This window comes from Anabas testudineus, chromosome 19, assembly GCF_900324465.2.
Source record: "Anabas testudineus chromosome 19, fAnaTes1.2, whole genome shotgun sequence".
NCBI lineage: Eukaryota > Metazoa > Chordata > Actinopteri > Anabantiformes > Anabantidae > Anabas > Anabas testudineus.
This window is the reverse complement of record NC_046628.1, coordinates 943,490-959,321: the sequence shown is the minus strand read 5'-3', so window position 1 is coordinate 959,321 and position 15,832 is coordinate 943,490. Positions and strand designations below refer to the sequence as shown.

General features: G+C 39.8%; 1 protein-coding gene across 2 annotated transcripts; it reads right to left on the bottom strand.

Moving 5' to 3' along the window:
* Window positions 1-31: 31 nt before the first annotated feature.
* Window positions 32-13,324, bottom strand: rfng (RFNG O-fucosylpeptide 3-beta-N-acetylglucosaminyltransferase). Of its 2 annotated transcripts, none has more exons than XM_026351505.2 (9): window positions 12,894-13,324; window positions 11,681-12,241; window positions 8,831-8,879; window positions 7,648-7,750; window positions 7,375-7,528; window positions 7,107-7,192; window positions 2,744-2,909; window positions 2,563-2,648; window positions 32-2,031 (listed from the first exon to the last, which is right to left on the bottom strand). In XM_026351505.2, the coding sequence occupies exons 2-9, from the start codon at window positions 12,152-12,154 to the stop codon at window positions 1,956-1,958; spliced, it is 1,194 nt and encodes a 397-aa protein (XP_026207290.1). In that variant the 5' UTR covers window positions 12,155-12,241; window positions 12,894-13,324; the 3' UTR covers window positions 32-1,955. The 2 variants fall into 2 exon arrangements, with proteins under 2 accessions (XP_026207290.1, XP_026207291.1); XM_026351506.2 differs by having other exon boundaries at window positions 13,165-13,322.
* Between the last annotated feature and the right edge of the window lie 2,508 nt (window positions 13,325-15,832).

The window sequence follows — 15,832 nt, the reverse complement described above, 5'->3', positions numbered from 1 at the left end:
TGGTGGCTACTCTACAATCATGAAACACTTAAGAATGCAGAAATGTTTTATTCTTATAAAAACAAACATAATACATCAGCGACAAAAACGTTAAAACCACATCTTGCCTTCAGTATTGCCCACTGACCTGCAGAAGGGCACATACTTTTTTTAAAAAGCAGAAATACTGACATTGTTTTGTGGGACCTGAGTGAGTGGAGCCAAACAACCCGTTTGTAAGAATAAGGCTGCAAGTTCTTCACTACACTACACTGCACTAACTTGTGTATCAAGAAAAAAGTATTCTTACTTCCAAAGGCTATGACGACCTTTCCTAAACTAGAAGGCATAGATTATTTAAATATTTATAAATCTGATTTATAAATATATATTTATAAATCATCTATAGTAGTAATTCAAACCTGATAGCAGGTTAGAATTAGTACTAAACACAAAACACAGCTGACAGGAATATCACTGTTGTACAGATAAAAATTTAGATTATTCAGTCTGGACCACACTGACTGAATAATCTCAATTATAATACACTGACCACCCATCATTCCCATTCCTAAAGTCCCACTCCTTGTACAGTTTACAAAATTAAGGCTAAAGGTCTAAATCCCTGCAGGCAGTCCCTAGAGGTTGATTCGAATTTTCCATGCTCATCACCTGATGGTAGTGCCACATGAAAGGTCAGGGATCACTAAAATTATCCGAAACTATCATCTTGGAACCCTCCATACCAAATGCCATAGCTGTAGTTGAGATATCTTTGGCTCCACACACTGCAGTCTAATGGTGCAGTCATATGAAATTGCACTTCCTATTTAAGACTCTTGCTTTAAGCTGTGAACTGATTTTCTGATTGAAAAAATGAAACCTGAAGGGTCTCCAGTCTACAGCAGGTTTCAAAAAGGTGGGACTCAGCTTTTAAGCAGAAAATGTATTTTGGTCCTCTTGATATTGTCCTCTTGATATTGTTTGATTTACAACTCTTCGTTATGTTTACAACCATACCCAAATCCATCTTCTGTTCCTCATGCTTTTGGACAAAGAACATTTTACCAAGCAAATGTTATTGTAGCTACATCCAACAAGTCCAACAAACTAACTTCTGTGGCTGGAGTAGCTTCACATTGAAGATGAAGAAAACTACAACCTACACAAAAGAAAAAAAAAGTTTATACAAGAGTGAAGAAAAAAGAAACATGCTAAATCTGATTTCCAACACTGTTAACATGCAAATACAGTGAGAAATACACAGGAAGTGACACAATCAAAGTAGTGCAAAACCATAAAGTTGAGCCTGTTAGAAGTAGTAGTAATACAAAAAGACGATATTTGTATGAGAATAGGAAGGTCTCACAATAACAGACTGAAATAAATGAGTCAAACTTATGCAAGGATAATCTCAGGAAATCATCTCTCAAATGTCAATTCAGTTCATGTTTTGAGACCAAAAACATAAGAATGCACCTTTCTCAGGCTTTAAAAGTACCTCACACATTTTCCATTATAAAGAAACTACCTTGATTTTCTTTGGGTAACAGCAAGAAAATGAGGAGGGGCAAGGAAAACAATTGGTGTTAGTTGAGGGACTGGTAATCATAATGATGGTGCACATGTGATAGTGTTAGCCCAGAGTGGTTCTCCAGTAGTAAAGGTAGAGAAAGCTATTGTGTGCACGTCTGAATGTGGTCATGAATAACCACAGGACAGATGCAGCAAGCTGTTTTTTTTTTTGTACTCTGTGGTATGTGACTGACCATTGGAACATGTGCAATAACATCAGAGGGTCCCAAACAATGCTAGCACTGTGCATCTTTTAAGCATGAGGTAAAGCTGCTTTGGAAGACACTTCACTAACTAATGTGAAGTGATATACCAGCTACATATGGCTTGACCCAAACATTGCAGAGTGAGCCAGTGGGATAGAGGTTGGGTGGGTTGTCAGTGCTGCAGGATAAAAACGTTCAGTTTTTGTGGTGAGGTTTGAGCTTTGGACACCAGTCAGTATCTTGGTACAGGAGGCAGTGGACAGTCTTAAACCTGCAGGACAGAAAGAGACCACAGTCAAGGAAAAAAAGCCTTGGTAAAATCAGTGTGTATTAGAGGATTTTATGAACAAACAAACCCAATAAACTCCCCTCCCACCCAGTTACCTAAGGCTTATTAAATTTAAATAGAATAGTCTATAACTAAAAATATGCATCATGTCTTTAAGTACTTTTGCTCTAGATCTGTTTTTCCTGTTTATCTTATTGCCAGGTACAGTTAGTTCAAATAATGGGCAACCTGCAGGAAAGTGCTGCAGCATAGTACTACAGTTTTAACAGTGTGGAAAAACTTCCCTTCTCCCAGAAGAGTGGAGCTATGACAGCAGTTTCATGTTCAAGACTCATGACATTTACGTGCACATATTAGTCATTTTGTATACGTTGCACATTCAACTGCAGTAATATTTTAGCTTAGTATAGTAGATTGAAGCTCATCTAAACTCAATCTGGCATATGAAAATAACTGTTGAAAAGCACCATAAGCATCTGCAATGTGTGGAGGACCAGTAAGGCTATGCTATACCTTGTGGGGTCCTCAGCCAGCGAAAAGCCTCCAACAATGCTGACCACATTTCTTCTGTTCTCAAAGCCTCCATAGCTGAGAGTCACCTGCAGAAAGCAAAAAAACACAATCAAACTTGATAGTATGGCTAGTATGTCAAATCATTACTATTGGTACTTCATATTAAAGTACAAACACACACCTGCTCCAGTGCTGTGTTAGTGGGGAGCTTCTGCAGGTTCTCCAGGTGAGAATGGAAGAGGTGTGTGTGCGTTAAGGCGACTTCCAGCAGTGCCTCGATGATGTAGCCGATAGTGCAATCATCTGGGAGACGGATCTTTTCTGCCGTGCTGATGAAATTCCCCAAACTGTAATCAGTTGTAATGAGTTTCAGCCAAAAACAGATCAAAGTGTGCTTTAAACCAATTTCCAAACTCACTTTGTTCTTATGGAACAGTCTATGCCCGAAAACAAATGTTTTTACAATGTGTGATCATCACAAGGCAATGTCTTATACAGTCAGGGAAAAAATTATTGGAACCCCAGCTGGTTTTGTAAGTTTGCCCACTAACAAAGAAATGATCAGTCTATAATTTCATTGGTAGGTTTATTTGCACAGTGAGAGACACAATTTCTAAAAACAGTTATAAATTATTAGTATTTTCATGAATGAAATAAGTATTTGATCCCCTATCAGTCAGCAAGATCTCTGGCTCCCAAGTGTATCTTATACAGGTAACGAGCTGACACTGGGAGCCCTCTGAGCTTGTTAACTGTATATGAGAGACCTGTCCACAGAAGCAATCAATCAATCAATCAATCAATCAATCAATCAATCAATCAATCAATCCAGATTCCAAACTCTTCACCATGGCCAAGACCAAAGAGCTTTCCAATGATGTCAGGAACAAGATTGTGGACCTACACAAGGCTGGAATGGGCTACAAGACCATCGCCAAGAGGCTGGGTTTGAAGGTGACAATGGTTGGTGCGATTATTCGCAAATGGAAGAAACATAAATTAACTGCCAATCTCCCTCGGTCTGGAGCTCCATGCAACATCTCACCTCGTGGAGTTTCAATCATAATGAGAACGGTGAGGAATCAGCCCAGAACTAGTCGGGAGGAACTTTTCAATGATCTCAAGGCAGATGACACTATAGTCACCAAAAAAACAGTTGGTAACACACTACACCGTGATGGACTGAAATTCTGTGTTTGCAAGGTCCCCCTGCTCAGGAAAACACATCCAGAGGCACGTTTGAAGTTTGCCACTGAAAATCTGACTGATTCAGAGGAAGACTGGGTGAAATTGTTGTGATCAGATCAGACCAAAATTGAGCTTTTTTGCATCAACTCAACTTGTTTTGTTTGGAGGATGAGAAATGCTGCCATGACTCCAAAAACACCGTCCCCACCACCAAATATGGAGGTGGAAACATTATGCTTTGGGGGTGTTTTTCTGCCAAGGGGACAACACAATTGCACCGCATCAAAGGGAGGATGGATGGGGCCATGTACCGTGAAATGTTGGGTGAGAACCTCCTTCCCTCAGTTAGGGCATTTAAAAGAGGTTGTGGTTGGGTACTCCAGCATGACAATGATCCAAAACAACCAAGGTAACAAAGGATTGGCTCAAGAAGAAGCATATTAAGGTTATGGAGTGGCCTAGTCAGTCTCCAGACCTTACTCCCATAGAAAATCTGTAGAGGGAGCTGAAGGTTCGAGTTGCCAAACATCAGCCATGAAACATTAATGACTTGGAGAGGATCTGCAAAGAGGAGTGGGCAAAAATCCCCCCTAAATGTCTGAAAACCTTGTGGCCAACTACAAGAAACAGCTGACCTCTCTGATTGCCAACAAAGGCTTTGCCACCAAGTACTAAAGCACGTTTTGCAAAGGGATCAAATACTTATTTTATTCATGAAAATACAAATTAATTTATAACTCTTTTTGAAACGCATTTCTCTGGATTTTTTTTGTTATTGTTGTGTCTCTCACTGTTCAAATAAACCTACCATTGAAATTATAGACTGATCATTTCTTTGTTAGTGGGCAAACTTAAAAAATCAGCTGGGGTTCAAAACAATTTTTCTCTGGCTATAATTATGTAAATAACATAAACATAAACATTTTCAAATGGTCTCTGCAGGAGGAGAATTTTACAATGTTTAGTAGTGTACTGAACTAAACGCTGAAAAGTAACATTTTTTAAAAAAAAAAAAAAGGCAGAGGAGAAAGCTCTAACCCAGGCTCCTTCCTTACCTTCACACCACGGTATAAAGTGGACGTGAATGTCAGATTGTAAATTTTTGAAAGTCGAGTACAGACACCTTCTTTAACCCAAATTCCAACATAATTATGAAATTTCTGTTTATATTGTATAATCTTACTAAACAATTGATTGATGACTGATTGCTCAAAAAAAAAAAAAAGAAAGCTTTGTCAGATTCTAGTGAAATTATTTAGTTGTTTTTAAATTAAAGAAACTGTATTAAATATAAAAAAAGAACTTATTAGTTGCAACTTTGTGAAGTCACATGCCACTATTAAACGTGACTAATGTCACCCTTTGTATCTGGTAACTCTTGTTTTACTAACATGTTGTGTTACTGCGATTACTGTATTTCTATGCCCACTGTGCCTGACAACACATCCTTACACATTCTCTAACAGTTGTCTTAACACATTCTTAGAAACATTTTTCTAATCACTCTTTTGTTACTCAAACTGGCGTGATTACTACACAGAAAATAATATAGTAGTTTTTATACCTTCAGGTAGGTTCAACAATGTTAGTTCAAAGACCAGGATATTACGGGTGCTGCTCATATAATTAGAATATCTTCAAAAGGTTGGTGTATTTCACTAAACCCATTCAAGAAGTGAAACATGTACACATTCATTCCACACAGACTGATATATTTAAAGTGTTTGTTTCTTTTAATTTTGATGATTATAACTGGCAACTAATGAAAATCCCAAATTCAGTATCTCAGAAAATTAGAATATCACTTAAGACCAATACAAAAAAGCATCTTTAGAAATCTTGGCCAACTAAAAAATATGAACATGAAAAGTATGAGCATGTACAGCACTCAATACTTAGTTGGGGCTCCTTTTGCCTGAATTACTGCAGCAATGCGGCGTGGCACTGCTCAGGTGTTATGAGAGGACAGGTTGCTCTGATAGTGGCCTTCAGCTCTTCTGGATTGTTGGGTCTGGCATATTGCATCTTCCTCCTCACAATACCTCATAAATTTTCTCTGAGGTTAAGCTCAGGCGAGTTTACTGGCCAATTAAAAACAGGGATACCATGGTCCTTAAACCAGGTACTGGTAGATTTGGCACTGTGTGCAAATCAGAAAAACAGAAAACACACTGTAGCAACACCAGCAGATGACATGGCACCCCAAACCATCACTGACTGGAAACTTTACACTGGACCTTAAGCAACTTTACTTTCATCAAAGAACATGACTTCTGACCACTCAGCAGCAGTCCAGTCCTTTTTGTCTTTGGCCCAGGCGAGATGCTTCTGACGCTGACCCACGTCTTGCATACGTCTGTGCGTAGTGGTTCTTGAAGCACTGACTCCAGCTGCAGTCCACTCTTTGTAAATCTCCCCGACATTTTTGAATGGGTTTCGTTTCACAATTGTCTCTAGGGTGCGGTTATCCCTATTGCTTGTACACTTTTTTCTACCACATCTTTTCCTTCCCTTCGCCTCTCTATTAATGTGCTTGGACACATTGTGAGGAGGAAGATGCAATATGCCAGACCCAACAATTCTGAAGAGCTGAAAGCCACTATGGACAGATTATTGTCATTGATGGAAAAAATGAATTCCAGAGTTTATCAAGACATTTTGCAGGAAAATGTAAGACCATCTGTCCCCAACTGATGCTCCACAGAGGATGGGTGATGCAACAGGACAATTATCCAAAGCATACAAGAAATTCAACAACAGAATAACTTCAACAGAAGAAAATACACCTTCTGGAGTGGCCCAGTCGGAGTCCTGACCTCAACCAGATTGAAATGCTGTGGCATGACCTTAAGAGAGCCATTTATACCAGACATCCCAAGAATATTGCTACACTGAAACAGGTTTGTGAAAATGAGTGGTCCAAAATTACTCCAGATCGTTGTTAAGGTCTGATCTGCAACTACAGGAAACGTTTGGTTGAGGTTGTTGCTGCCAAGGACGGGTCAAGCAGTTATTAAGTCCAAAGGTTCACATACTTTTTGCAACCTGCACTGTGAATGTTTACATGTTATGTTCAATAAAAACATGAAAACATATAATGTTTGTGTACTATTATTTTCAGCAGACTGTGTTTTTGTACTGTTGTGAGTTAGATGAAGATCGGAGCACATTTTATGACCAATTCATGCAAAACTCTACGTAATCCCAAAGGCTGCCCATACTTTTTATTGCCACTGTATATCAGTCTGTGTGAAATGAATGTATACATTATACAAATTTCACTTCTTGAATGGAATTAGTGAAATACCTCAACTTTTTGAAGATATTCTAATGACTAGCACCTGTACATGACCTACCTGGCCCATGGGCTCATTTTTAGTGCCAGACCTCTGCTGATGCAGAAACCTGCTCCGCCGGTGGCGAACCAAAATTTAACCGTAACCTGAAATGAGACACACACATTAGCACTTAAGCCAGCTGTTAGGTGTGTGAAGAAAAAAGAAAGTTGTTTCATTACATCTATCCGGTTACTGAATGGAAACTGAAACCTGGCTTGGACAAAATGAAAACAAGGGACTTCCTGCTATATTATTAGATATTTGTCAATAAGTTGTTAGGACTGACTGATCCATCACTCTTGATTCTCTCTGCAGCCTCTATAGGGTGATCCAGACTAGGCCGGCCCAGGTAGACATCCTGGCTGTGATGGTATGAGGACAGCAGTCGTAGCAAGCTGGGCAGGATTACATAGTTATCATCATCCACATGGCAGAACCATCTATAACATACAGACACACGCACAAAGTCAAATTATAATTAAAATTAGTTTGGAAGTTGGTGGTTCTGTTGTCATCATCTCGTCATTTGTCTTCAATTAAGCGTAAATTGTTCACTCACTTTTTCTGTGACTCAATGAATTTGTCATACTCCACAGACATCTTGCAACAAAGAGCCTGTCGCGTATGAGCTGCCGAGCAGTTAGTGTTGATGATGTTTGCTCCTGGGGAAGAGACAGCAGCAGTTATTCATATACAATAATACTTACAGATTATCAAATGTTATGTATTTGTACCATGACTGCATGTACCTATGACATATTATAGTATGTGCAATACATATACTGAACAGCTGGACTCTACGGTCCATCCTTTGTAAGATAAAACACCTGCCGCATTGCGCACACTGCTGTAATCTATATATCAGATAACATTACTGCCATGCATTTTTATATTTTTGTACTGTCTACTCTCTCATGACCTTCAAGATTGCACATAAACAATGCAGCATTCTCAAACAAATTTATACATATTACATTACATGTTAAAACTACTACTGGTTTGTAGTATTGTGATTTGTAGTTACACAGATTTCTTTATACTAAGCTTTCCCAGAACCTTAATAAAGTCAACATGACATAAATCAAATAATAATAATTAATACTTTATTGATCCCCTTGGGGAAATTGTGGTTGGTCAGCTGCTAGGGGTTTCGGTGTCTTGTCCATGGACACCTCAGCAAGTAGCTAGGAGGAACCAGGAATCAAACCACTGACCCTGGGGTTTGTAAGCAACTGCTCTACCACCTGAGCTACTGCCACCCTGATAAATATAGACGTAAGTGTGGACCAAAAAAAAAACAAAAAACAGCCCAACGTAGTGTTTTACATCAGAGAGGTGGAAAGTTTCTTCCTCTGCTATCTCTACTGAGTAAATACTGACTTCAAATTCTACAGGCTGTAGGTAATTGGGTTCCAAGTATCACTGTTTAGTTCAGTACTAACCTCACTTACTAGTCACCTTGGTTTCACTTAGAAATGCCCTTGCCTTTGAAAGAAAACACAGTGCAGATATTGCCAAGATATTGGGATACTAATACCAATACTATTCTATACTGATTTTATGCAATGACAAGGTACTTTATTTTAATTGCCCAACATGTTTTACCCTGTAAAGACATTTAAATTGTTTGGGATGTTTCATATCTATGTGACCAATTGGTTTTCTGTTCTTTACTGTTATAATAAAACATATTAATGCTAATTATAAAATGCTGGGTGTATAAACACAATATGACTCTTTACCTGTTCTCATCCGCAGTTCCTTGTCCTCACAATCAGTGAAAATGTAGGTCTGAAACAGCCAAAGCCACACAGTTATAAACTTCTCTTTTGCCCAAAGTACAAAATACACTATTGTGGAATAACCCAATGTACCCAAGGAACGGTTGCTGTTTAGACGGTCTCTGCAATAACTTTTACTACTACTATATATCCTTCAGGATGATTATTATTGTCACACAACATTCTACATTGTGGAGATAGGTTGCAAAATAAAAAAAGAGAAGGAAAATAGCGAGGGTCAAAGACAGAAAAGTATAGAAAACGACTGGGATCACGTCCAGCTGAAATGAGCAACTACACAGCATGTGATAGCTAAGGTTAGTGTATGGGTCAAGTGGGTGCACATTTGAATTTGAGATAAGTGCAGGTAATGGGTCAGTCCCAAACCGAGTTCTGCGTGCGCAGGTTTGCAAAACTTGACCTATTTGAGACTCTGGCTTATGTTGACTCGTGTTTCAACCTTCACGTCCACTTGTTTGTCCCTCCTACAAATGTCACAAATAATGCAAGAAGCAGAACATGTTTAGAAAATGTTTTCTTAAAATCCAGAATGCCTTTATAGCCTTTAAATGCATCAACTGGTTTAGTTTTGACAGAGACTGTCTGCAATTTAAGCAACAAAAATATAGATTTTATCTTAAATGAAAACCTAATTGATTTTCTTATTTTCAGTATTGTATATTTACTGCTTCTCTTTTACATTCTTTACTATGACATACAGTTCCTTAATTAATTGACGGAATAAATGTTATAATGCTCTTTAAGTATATCAATATCACTATTGATACCTGAAGACTTAACGTGTAGCTTAAAATATTTCTGGCAGCTCTAAACACAGACATTGAACTTTGCTGACCTGGGAACAGTAAAATAAGCCATCAACAGGTCAGAAATGGCTCCAGATCTAAAGAAGGATTGTAGTTAACAGAGAAGAGTTTCACAATGAGGCTCTTTCACAGGACACCTGCATTCGGTGCCTGGACCTCGTCCATCCACTCTGATTGTTGATTTTTAGGTGAAGTAGGGCAGAGTTTTTTTTTGTCCTTTTCCACACTGACGCTCTTTGTCCATCGGTGGTACTTACTAATTGCCCACAGAACTGGTCACAGTGCTCTCAGTGTTGGCACTTTTAAACTTTGTGAGAGGTACTGGGTAAAACCCAAACCTTATAAACCTTAAGCTTTAGGCATAAAAACAGGCTGTACCACAATGATTGAATACTGACGGCTATCTAAAAGAATAATTTGCAAAGACCCTCTCAATTTTACACGTTGACAGCTGAACTATATGTTAAAGTTAACACTCAAACAGGAAAGCACAGTTATGGAACACGGAATGGTGCTAGTCCTCCTTCATGTACTGTAGCTTTAAATGTCTCCACAGTTGCAATTTAACTGTCAAGAGCAAATGTGTTTTGTCATATATGAAGAGTGGTGTCAGTGTATGGTGTTAAAGATTTATTTTCTTATAAGTGTTCTGTGGTTTCACTAAACACTGATGATGACAAACTCCCACTGCATCATTGAGGGGAGGCTAAGGCAACACCCTGAAAAGCTACCCAAAGAGCGAAAACAGGCTGCCCAAGGCCCTGCTGTCACCACAAGAGCTAATACACGCTGCAAGAATATGTTTGTATAAGAGATGCTTATGTGTTTAAAAATGCTCTAACTGTTAGAGTCCTGCTGTCAGTACACAGCTGATCACAGCTTACCAGTTATTACAGCAGAGTTTTAAGCTGATTGCGGCTCTAATGGCTCTTGGGTAACAAGATTCATGGAGAGCAGTTAGACTACCACAAAATTTAGTGGTTAGTTTATGTGGTATTTTGGACTGCACAATTTATCTAAATATGATTAATGCTGTGTTGTCAAGATGTAAACAAAAGCACAGTTTCTTACAGCTGTAACAATTATTTTTTATGATCTACCAATATGTTCTGAAGGTTATTATATATGCAGCTGAAAAACCATACAACAACCAGAAGTCAAGACATAGCAACTCCATCCTGTGTGTGTCTGTCTTACATGCCTGCTACCAAGCTATCACATCGCCAGCAACACCAAAAACCTTAGCAAAGCATCATGTACAGTGCTGGTTTCTAGGTGTCCGTTTCTTCTTTGTAGATGTTTATTGTAGCACTGTTCGCTACAGTTAAGTTTGCAGTCCAACAAACCTTGACACACCAAGATGAGGGTCTTTAGCTTTTCAGATGATTAGGCAAGTTAAAGTGCTCTTAGAATTTTTTTTCCTTCATCTCATCTGAACTTTTTAAGTGACCAGCTTTTCACAAAGATATGACTATATGTGAGGCAACTGAAATGTAGAGCAATGTATAATTGCTAGCAAAAACTGCTTTGCATACAGTTTGTATGAACAGTCTTAGGTATTTTGCTGCCCCTTACTAAATGACCAGTACAGACAACCATCACCTGCTGGTATGGCTCTAGTTTGTGGAGTGTATGCCACTTTTTGGCCCAAACAAAGGCAACAGAAAAGCCACTGTTGCCGCCAGTTCTTTGATACTATGCTGACTCAGCATATTGATGCCTCTCACTAACAATCAACACAAACCAAGTAACATAGTCCACAACTCCCTCTTGCTAAAAGCAGCTGTTTATTTGGGTAGGCTGGCTTGCAGTTTTTGAATAGATGTGATCTCATTCGCATGTAGTTGTCCAACTATTCCATCCAGCAGTACACTATTTGATTCACTTTGTGTTACTGTAAAATGTATCAACTGTCCAGACCCACAGAGAGAACAGTGAGGTTAAGGCTACATCCACAGCAATAAATACCTCTAGCTCTCCTCACCTGCTCTTTAGCTTGAGAAACCCACGTCTGAATCAGCAGCTCCAGCCTGGATCTGTGGTACTTCCTGGTAGTCTTCACAGCAATAAATATATCCTTCAGCTCCAATGGGTCACGGGACCTAAAATCTGGAAGTCCCTCACCCTTCCCCCCAGTCCAAGTCCCTTTTTCTTGGTTCATTTTGGGGTCCATACCTCTTTCAGGAGTGTGGGTACCATTCCTGTTATGTTCTTTCTCCATGGAGCCCCCCTGGCCCACTGAGCTTTCATTCAGTCCTGAGGCTGCGTCAGTCACTGCTGGAACCCCATTGTGGTGTAAAGGGCCACTCTGTGCAGGTCTGACTTGGGGTCGGGGATGAGGCAAATCCACCTGGGGAGCTTGGGGCTGGAGGGCCGGGATGAGAAGAAGCAAAAGCCCGCAGAATGCAAGTGAAAGCAGGAAGCAGAACTTGCTGACACCCACTGAAGCTATGTGCATCCTGAATGGCAGAGGGAGCAGGTTCAGCCTCCAGGGCTGCAGTGACTTCCAACACCACCTTGTCCCATTCTCACACCATCTCACAGTCTGGAGAGATTATAGAAAGTAGCAAATAAGAAAAAAAGCTTTGAAGTTTAAAAGCTGCAACACTTCAATACCAATCAAAAAGAAAGTATTGGCCTTCTCTGACTAGTTATAAGGAAACCTTTCCAATGGAACATTTACACTGCCGCCAGACCGTGGAGAATATTTCTACTAAATATATTAGGCACTTTATAAACTGTAGCTGCACGTCAGTCTTGTCAGCTATTGAACTTTTAATACGTGTTGACATAAAGAAGGCTATACTCCAAACCTCATCATTTACTTGCACACAGAGTGTTATTGCTTCACAGCAACACTTAAGCTAGTTCTGGCACTTTAGCTAACGTCATGCTACTTCCTTCAGTAACAGTTTAAGTTTAAGATTTGTTTACGCGGTTATGCAATAACGTTACATTTAAATACGGCGAATTACTGTCGGCACATACCTTACCAAGTTAGTTCGCACATTAGGTAAGCTACATTTACATTTGCTTAACGATTTAAAGAACATTTTATATCGATTTCTAACCGACTTACCTCCACGGTCTATGTGACACGAAAGCCAGTTTGTATCAAGCTATATCTAAATGTGGTGTTTGTGGAGCCTGAGACTGTTTTGGAAAGAAGTGCTCTGGAGCATCTGTTAAATACTTACAGTGAAGTATTCAAGGGCACATTGGACTTCTTTGTTCGAGTGTAACACCCTTACATTCGTCTATTGGAAGAGGGCAGCTTATAAAACCTGTTAACTAGAAAGCAATCCTTAGTTTCCACGGTATTGAAAGACAAATGCAACCGAATCCGCTGCTCGACTTGTCGCTTTCCTTTTTGTTCCCAAGTGACTACGTTTCGCAGCTAACGTTGCTCCTTCTGCTCTCCGTTACGACCGATTTGTGTAGTGTTAGGAAATTATTAAGAATACCTACTGTTATACAGAAACAATGCAAAGCAACTTGCACTTAGACTCACGCCGCTCCTGCATGGCAAAATACTCCACAAACCACTCAACTCAGCTCAGCTCGGACAATCAGGTCAAGTTAGCTACAACTAACCCTACCATTGCTTCCTATGAATCTTTCAAAATAAAACGATCCTGTAACAAAAATGTGCATTGTTATTTCCAGCTATTGAAGTGTAAAGCTTTTATTTTTGAAACAACCATGTGTTGCAGCTTCGCGCCCCCTGTCGGTCGTGATAAGACAGTGATTGAATAAGTTCATTCCACTAGCAAGTCTCACCCAGAAACCAAACACTGTCAATCTTAGTACACTGAACTACAAATCCTACCAGTGGCTGGACAAAGCTGGACTGAAAGACGGCACAGAGGCACTAATCCTAGCAGCACAGGAGCAGGCTCTGAGTACAAGATCGATAGAGGCTGGGATCTACCATACCAAGTGCAGGCTGTGCAAAGATGCCCCTGAAACAATCCAGCACATAACAGCGGGATGCAAGAAGGAAGTACCAAAGTCAAAATGGGACACGCCTCTAAAGGTGGTCAAGAATGACAGAGCTAAAATCCTGTGGGACTTCCAGATACAGAACAAGGCTGTAGTGATAGATGTAGCAATCCCAAATGATAGCAACATCAGGGAGAAGGAGCACGAGAAGATCGAGAAGTACAAAGGACTAATGAGCTTCACTCCTGCAGGTCATTAGCTCTATCAGACTTGAGGACTGGCTATGGAGACCTGAAGCTTCACAGCTTAGGTTAGGATAGGTTACAGCCACTAAGCCTGAAGACACGATGAAGGAGGCATTATGTATTTAAAGTATTAATTTCTTCCTTGCATTATAGCAGTATATTTAACTTTAATGTATTTGTTTGTGGATGAACATGCAGAGATTTTGTAGAAACTCTGACCACTGGCATCAGCCAAAAAAGACCTTTCTGTGAGGGTGAGTACATCTTCAGGTCACACACATCCAGATCTTTTCTGAAGACATTAGGATAAAAACTGGAGCTGACCAGAAAGACTATATGCTGAGAGCTTTCTTGAACTCATGTAGTATCTGATCTTGATCTCTTTAAACTAGAAAATGGTCATTTAGTTTATTTAGGCAATGGAACAAGTGAATGCTTCTCTCTGTAGACCGACTTGCTGCAGTTTACTCATGGATGTACTGGAATTTTGTGTTTTAAGGTCTTGAAGGAGAACCTGCCTGAAACGACAAGCCCAAGAGGAAGCGAAGGAACAAGTCGAAATGTCCACTAGGGCTCTGTAAGGCTGTATCCACAGCACTCTGGTAAAAGAGTTTTATTCAAAATTCGTCATTTATATGGGTAGACTTCTGAGTGGTTGACTCTTCTTCTGACAGCAGATTAACACCACAGTTGATAATTGTCAGATAGGTATGAAGTGCAGCCAAAAACTCTGGACAAGTCCCAAGCAGAAAACCTTGTCCCAGTACAGTCCTCTCTCCTCCTTGAAGATCTGTGTGAACACTCCTGGGTACAACGAGGCTGTCTTCTGTGTCTTTAAAACATGCAAAGCACTTATAGATTTCATTTAGCAGAGTGATGTTGTCACGGGTCTGTGGAGGGGGTTTGGAATCTGTGACTGTCCTTGCCACATGCTCCTCATTGGCAACTTTCCTTGAGAATCAGTTTTTTGGCATTGTTAGGTTGGCCCCTGGCTGTTCTTAGTCCAGCATCATCCCGATCTCTGAAGGTACCATTCTGTAGCCTCAGTACTCTGACGACCTCCCCTGTCAGCCGTTGCTTTTGATTTGCATATGTGGTGATGGTCTTAGTTTCAGTTACATCATCAGTGCATTTGGTGATGTAACTGAGTAGCTGTAACTATCTCTGTATATACCTTAATGTTGGTATGTTAGTTATAGGTGGAAGCCTGTTTAAACAGGTCCCAGTCTGTGGTGGCAAATGGCAAATGCAGTGCTGAGGAGGCTATTGCCTTTTGCCACCTGATTAACATTGCTAAAATTAGGAGCATCCAGTGTCGAAGTGATGCTGAAAAACATGTACATGTATTTGTTACTTCAAGATGGGATTATTGTTGTTCAATATTGATAGGATGTCCCAATAACTCCTTAAAAAGCCTCCAGTTAATCCCAAATGCTGCAAGAGTGCTGACTGGACTTAGCAAGAGATCATATTTCTCCTACAATAGCTTCTCTCATTGGCTCCCTGTAAAATCCTTGGCCTTGGAGCTGTACATCTCCAGAGTGCAGTTACTGGCCCCACTGACCTTCTCAATGTTTTTGCTGCCTGAAGTTGCTTTTTTGTCTTTTTTTTGTTTTTGTTTTTTTTGCCTGCTCTTCTTTTCTGTCTCCTCTTTCCACTCAACCAGTCAAGGAAGATAGCCAGGTTTTTCTGCTCCACTGTCTAAATTTATACTTTGTAAAGTCTTAAACTTTATAGTGTAAAGTGTCTTGAAATGACTTTTGTTGTGATTTGGTGCTAAATAAAATTGCATTCATTTGAATAGTGTTTTTAAATTAATTTGACTTTCCTTGATTTGTTGCCAAAATTCTGGCTATATCAATAAATAACAGAAGCACAGTGTGCAGTCATCTGTATCAATTATTTAACAAGGAGTCAAACCACTAACCTGGGCAGTACGATCTGGTCTA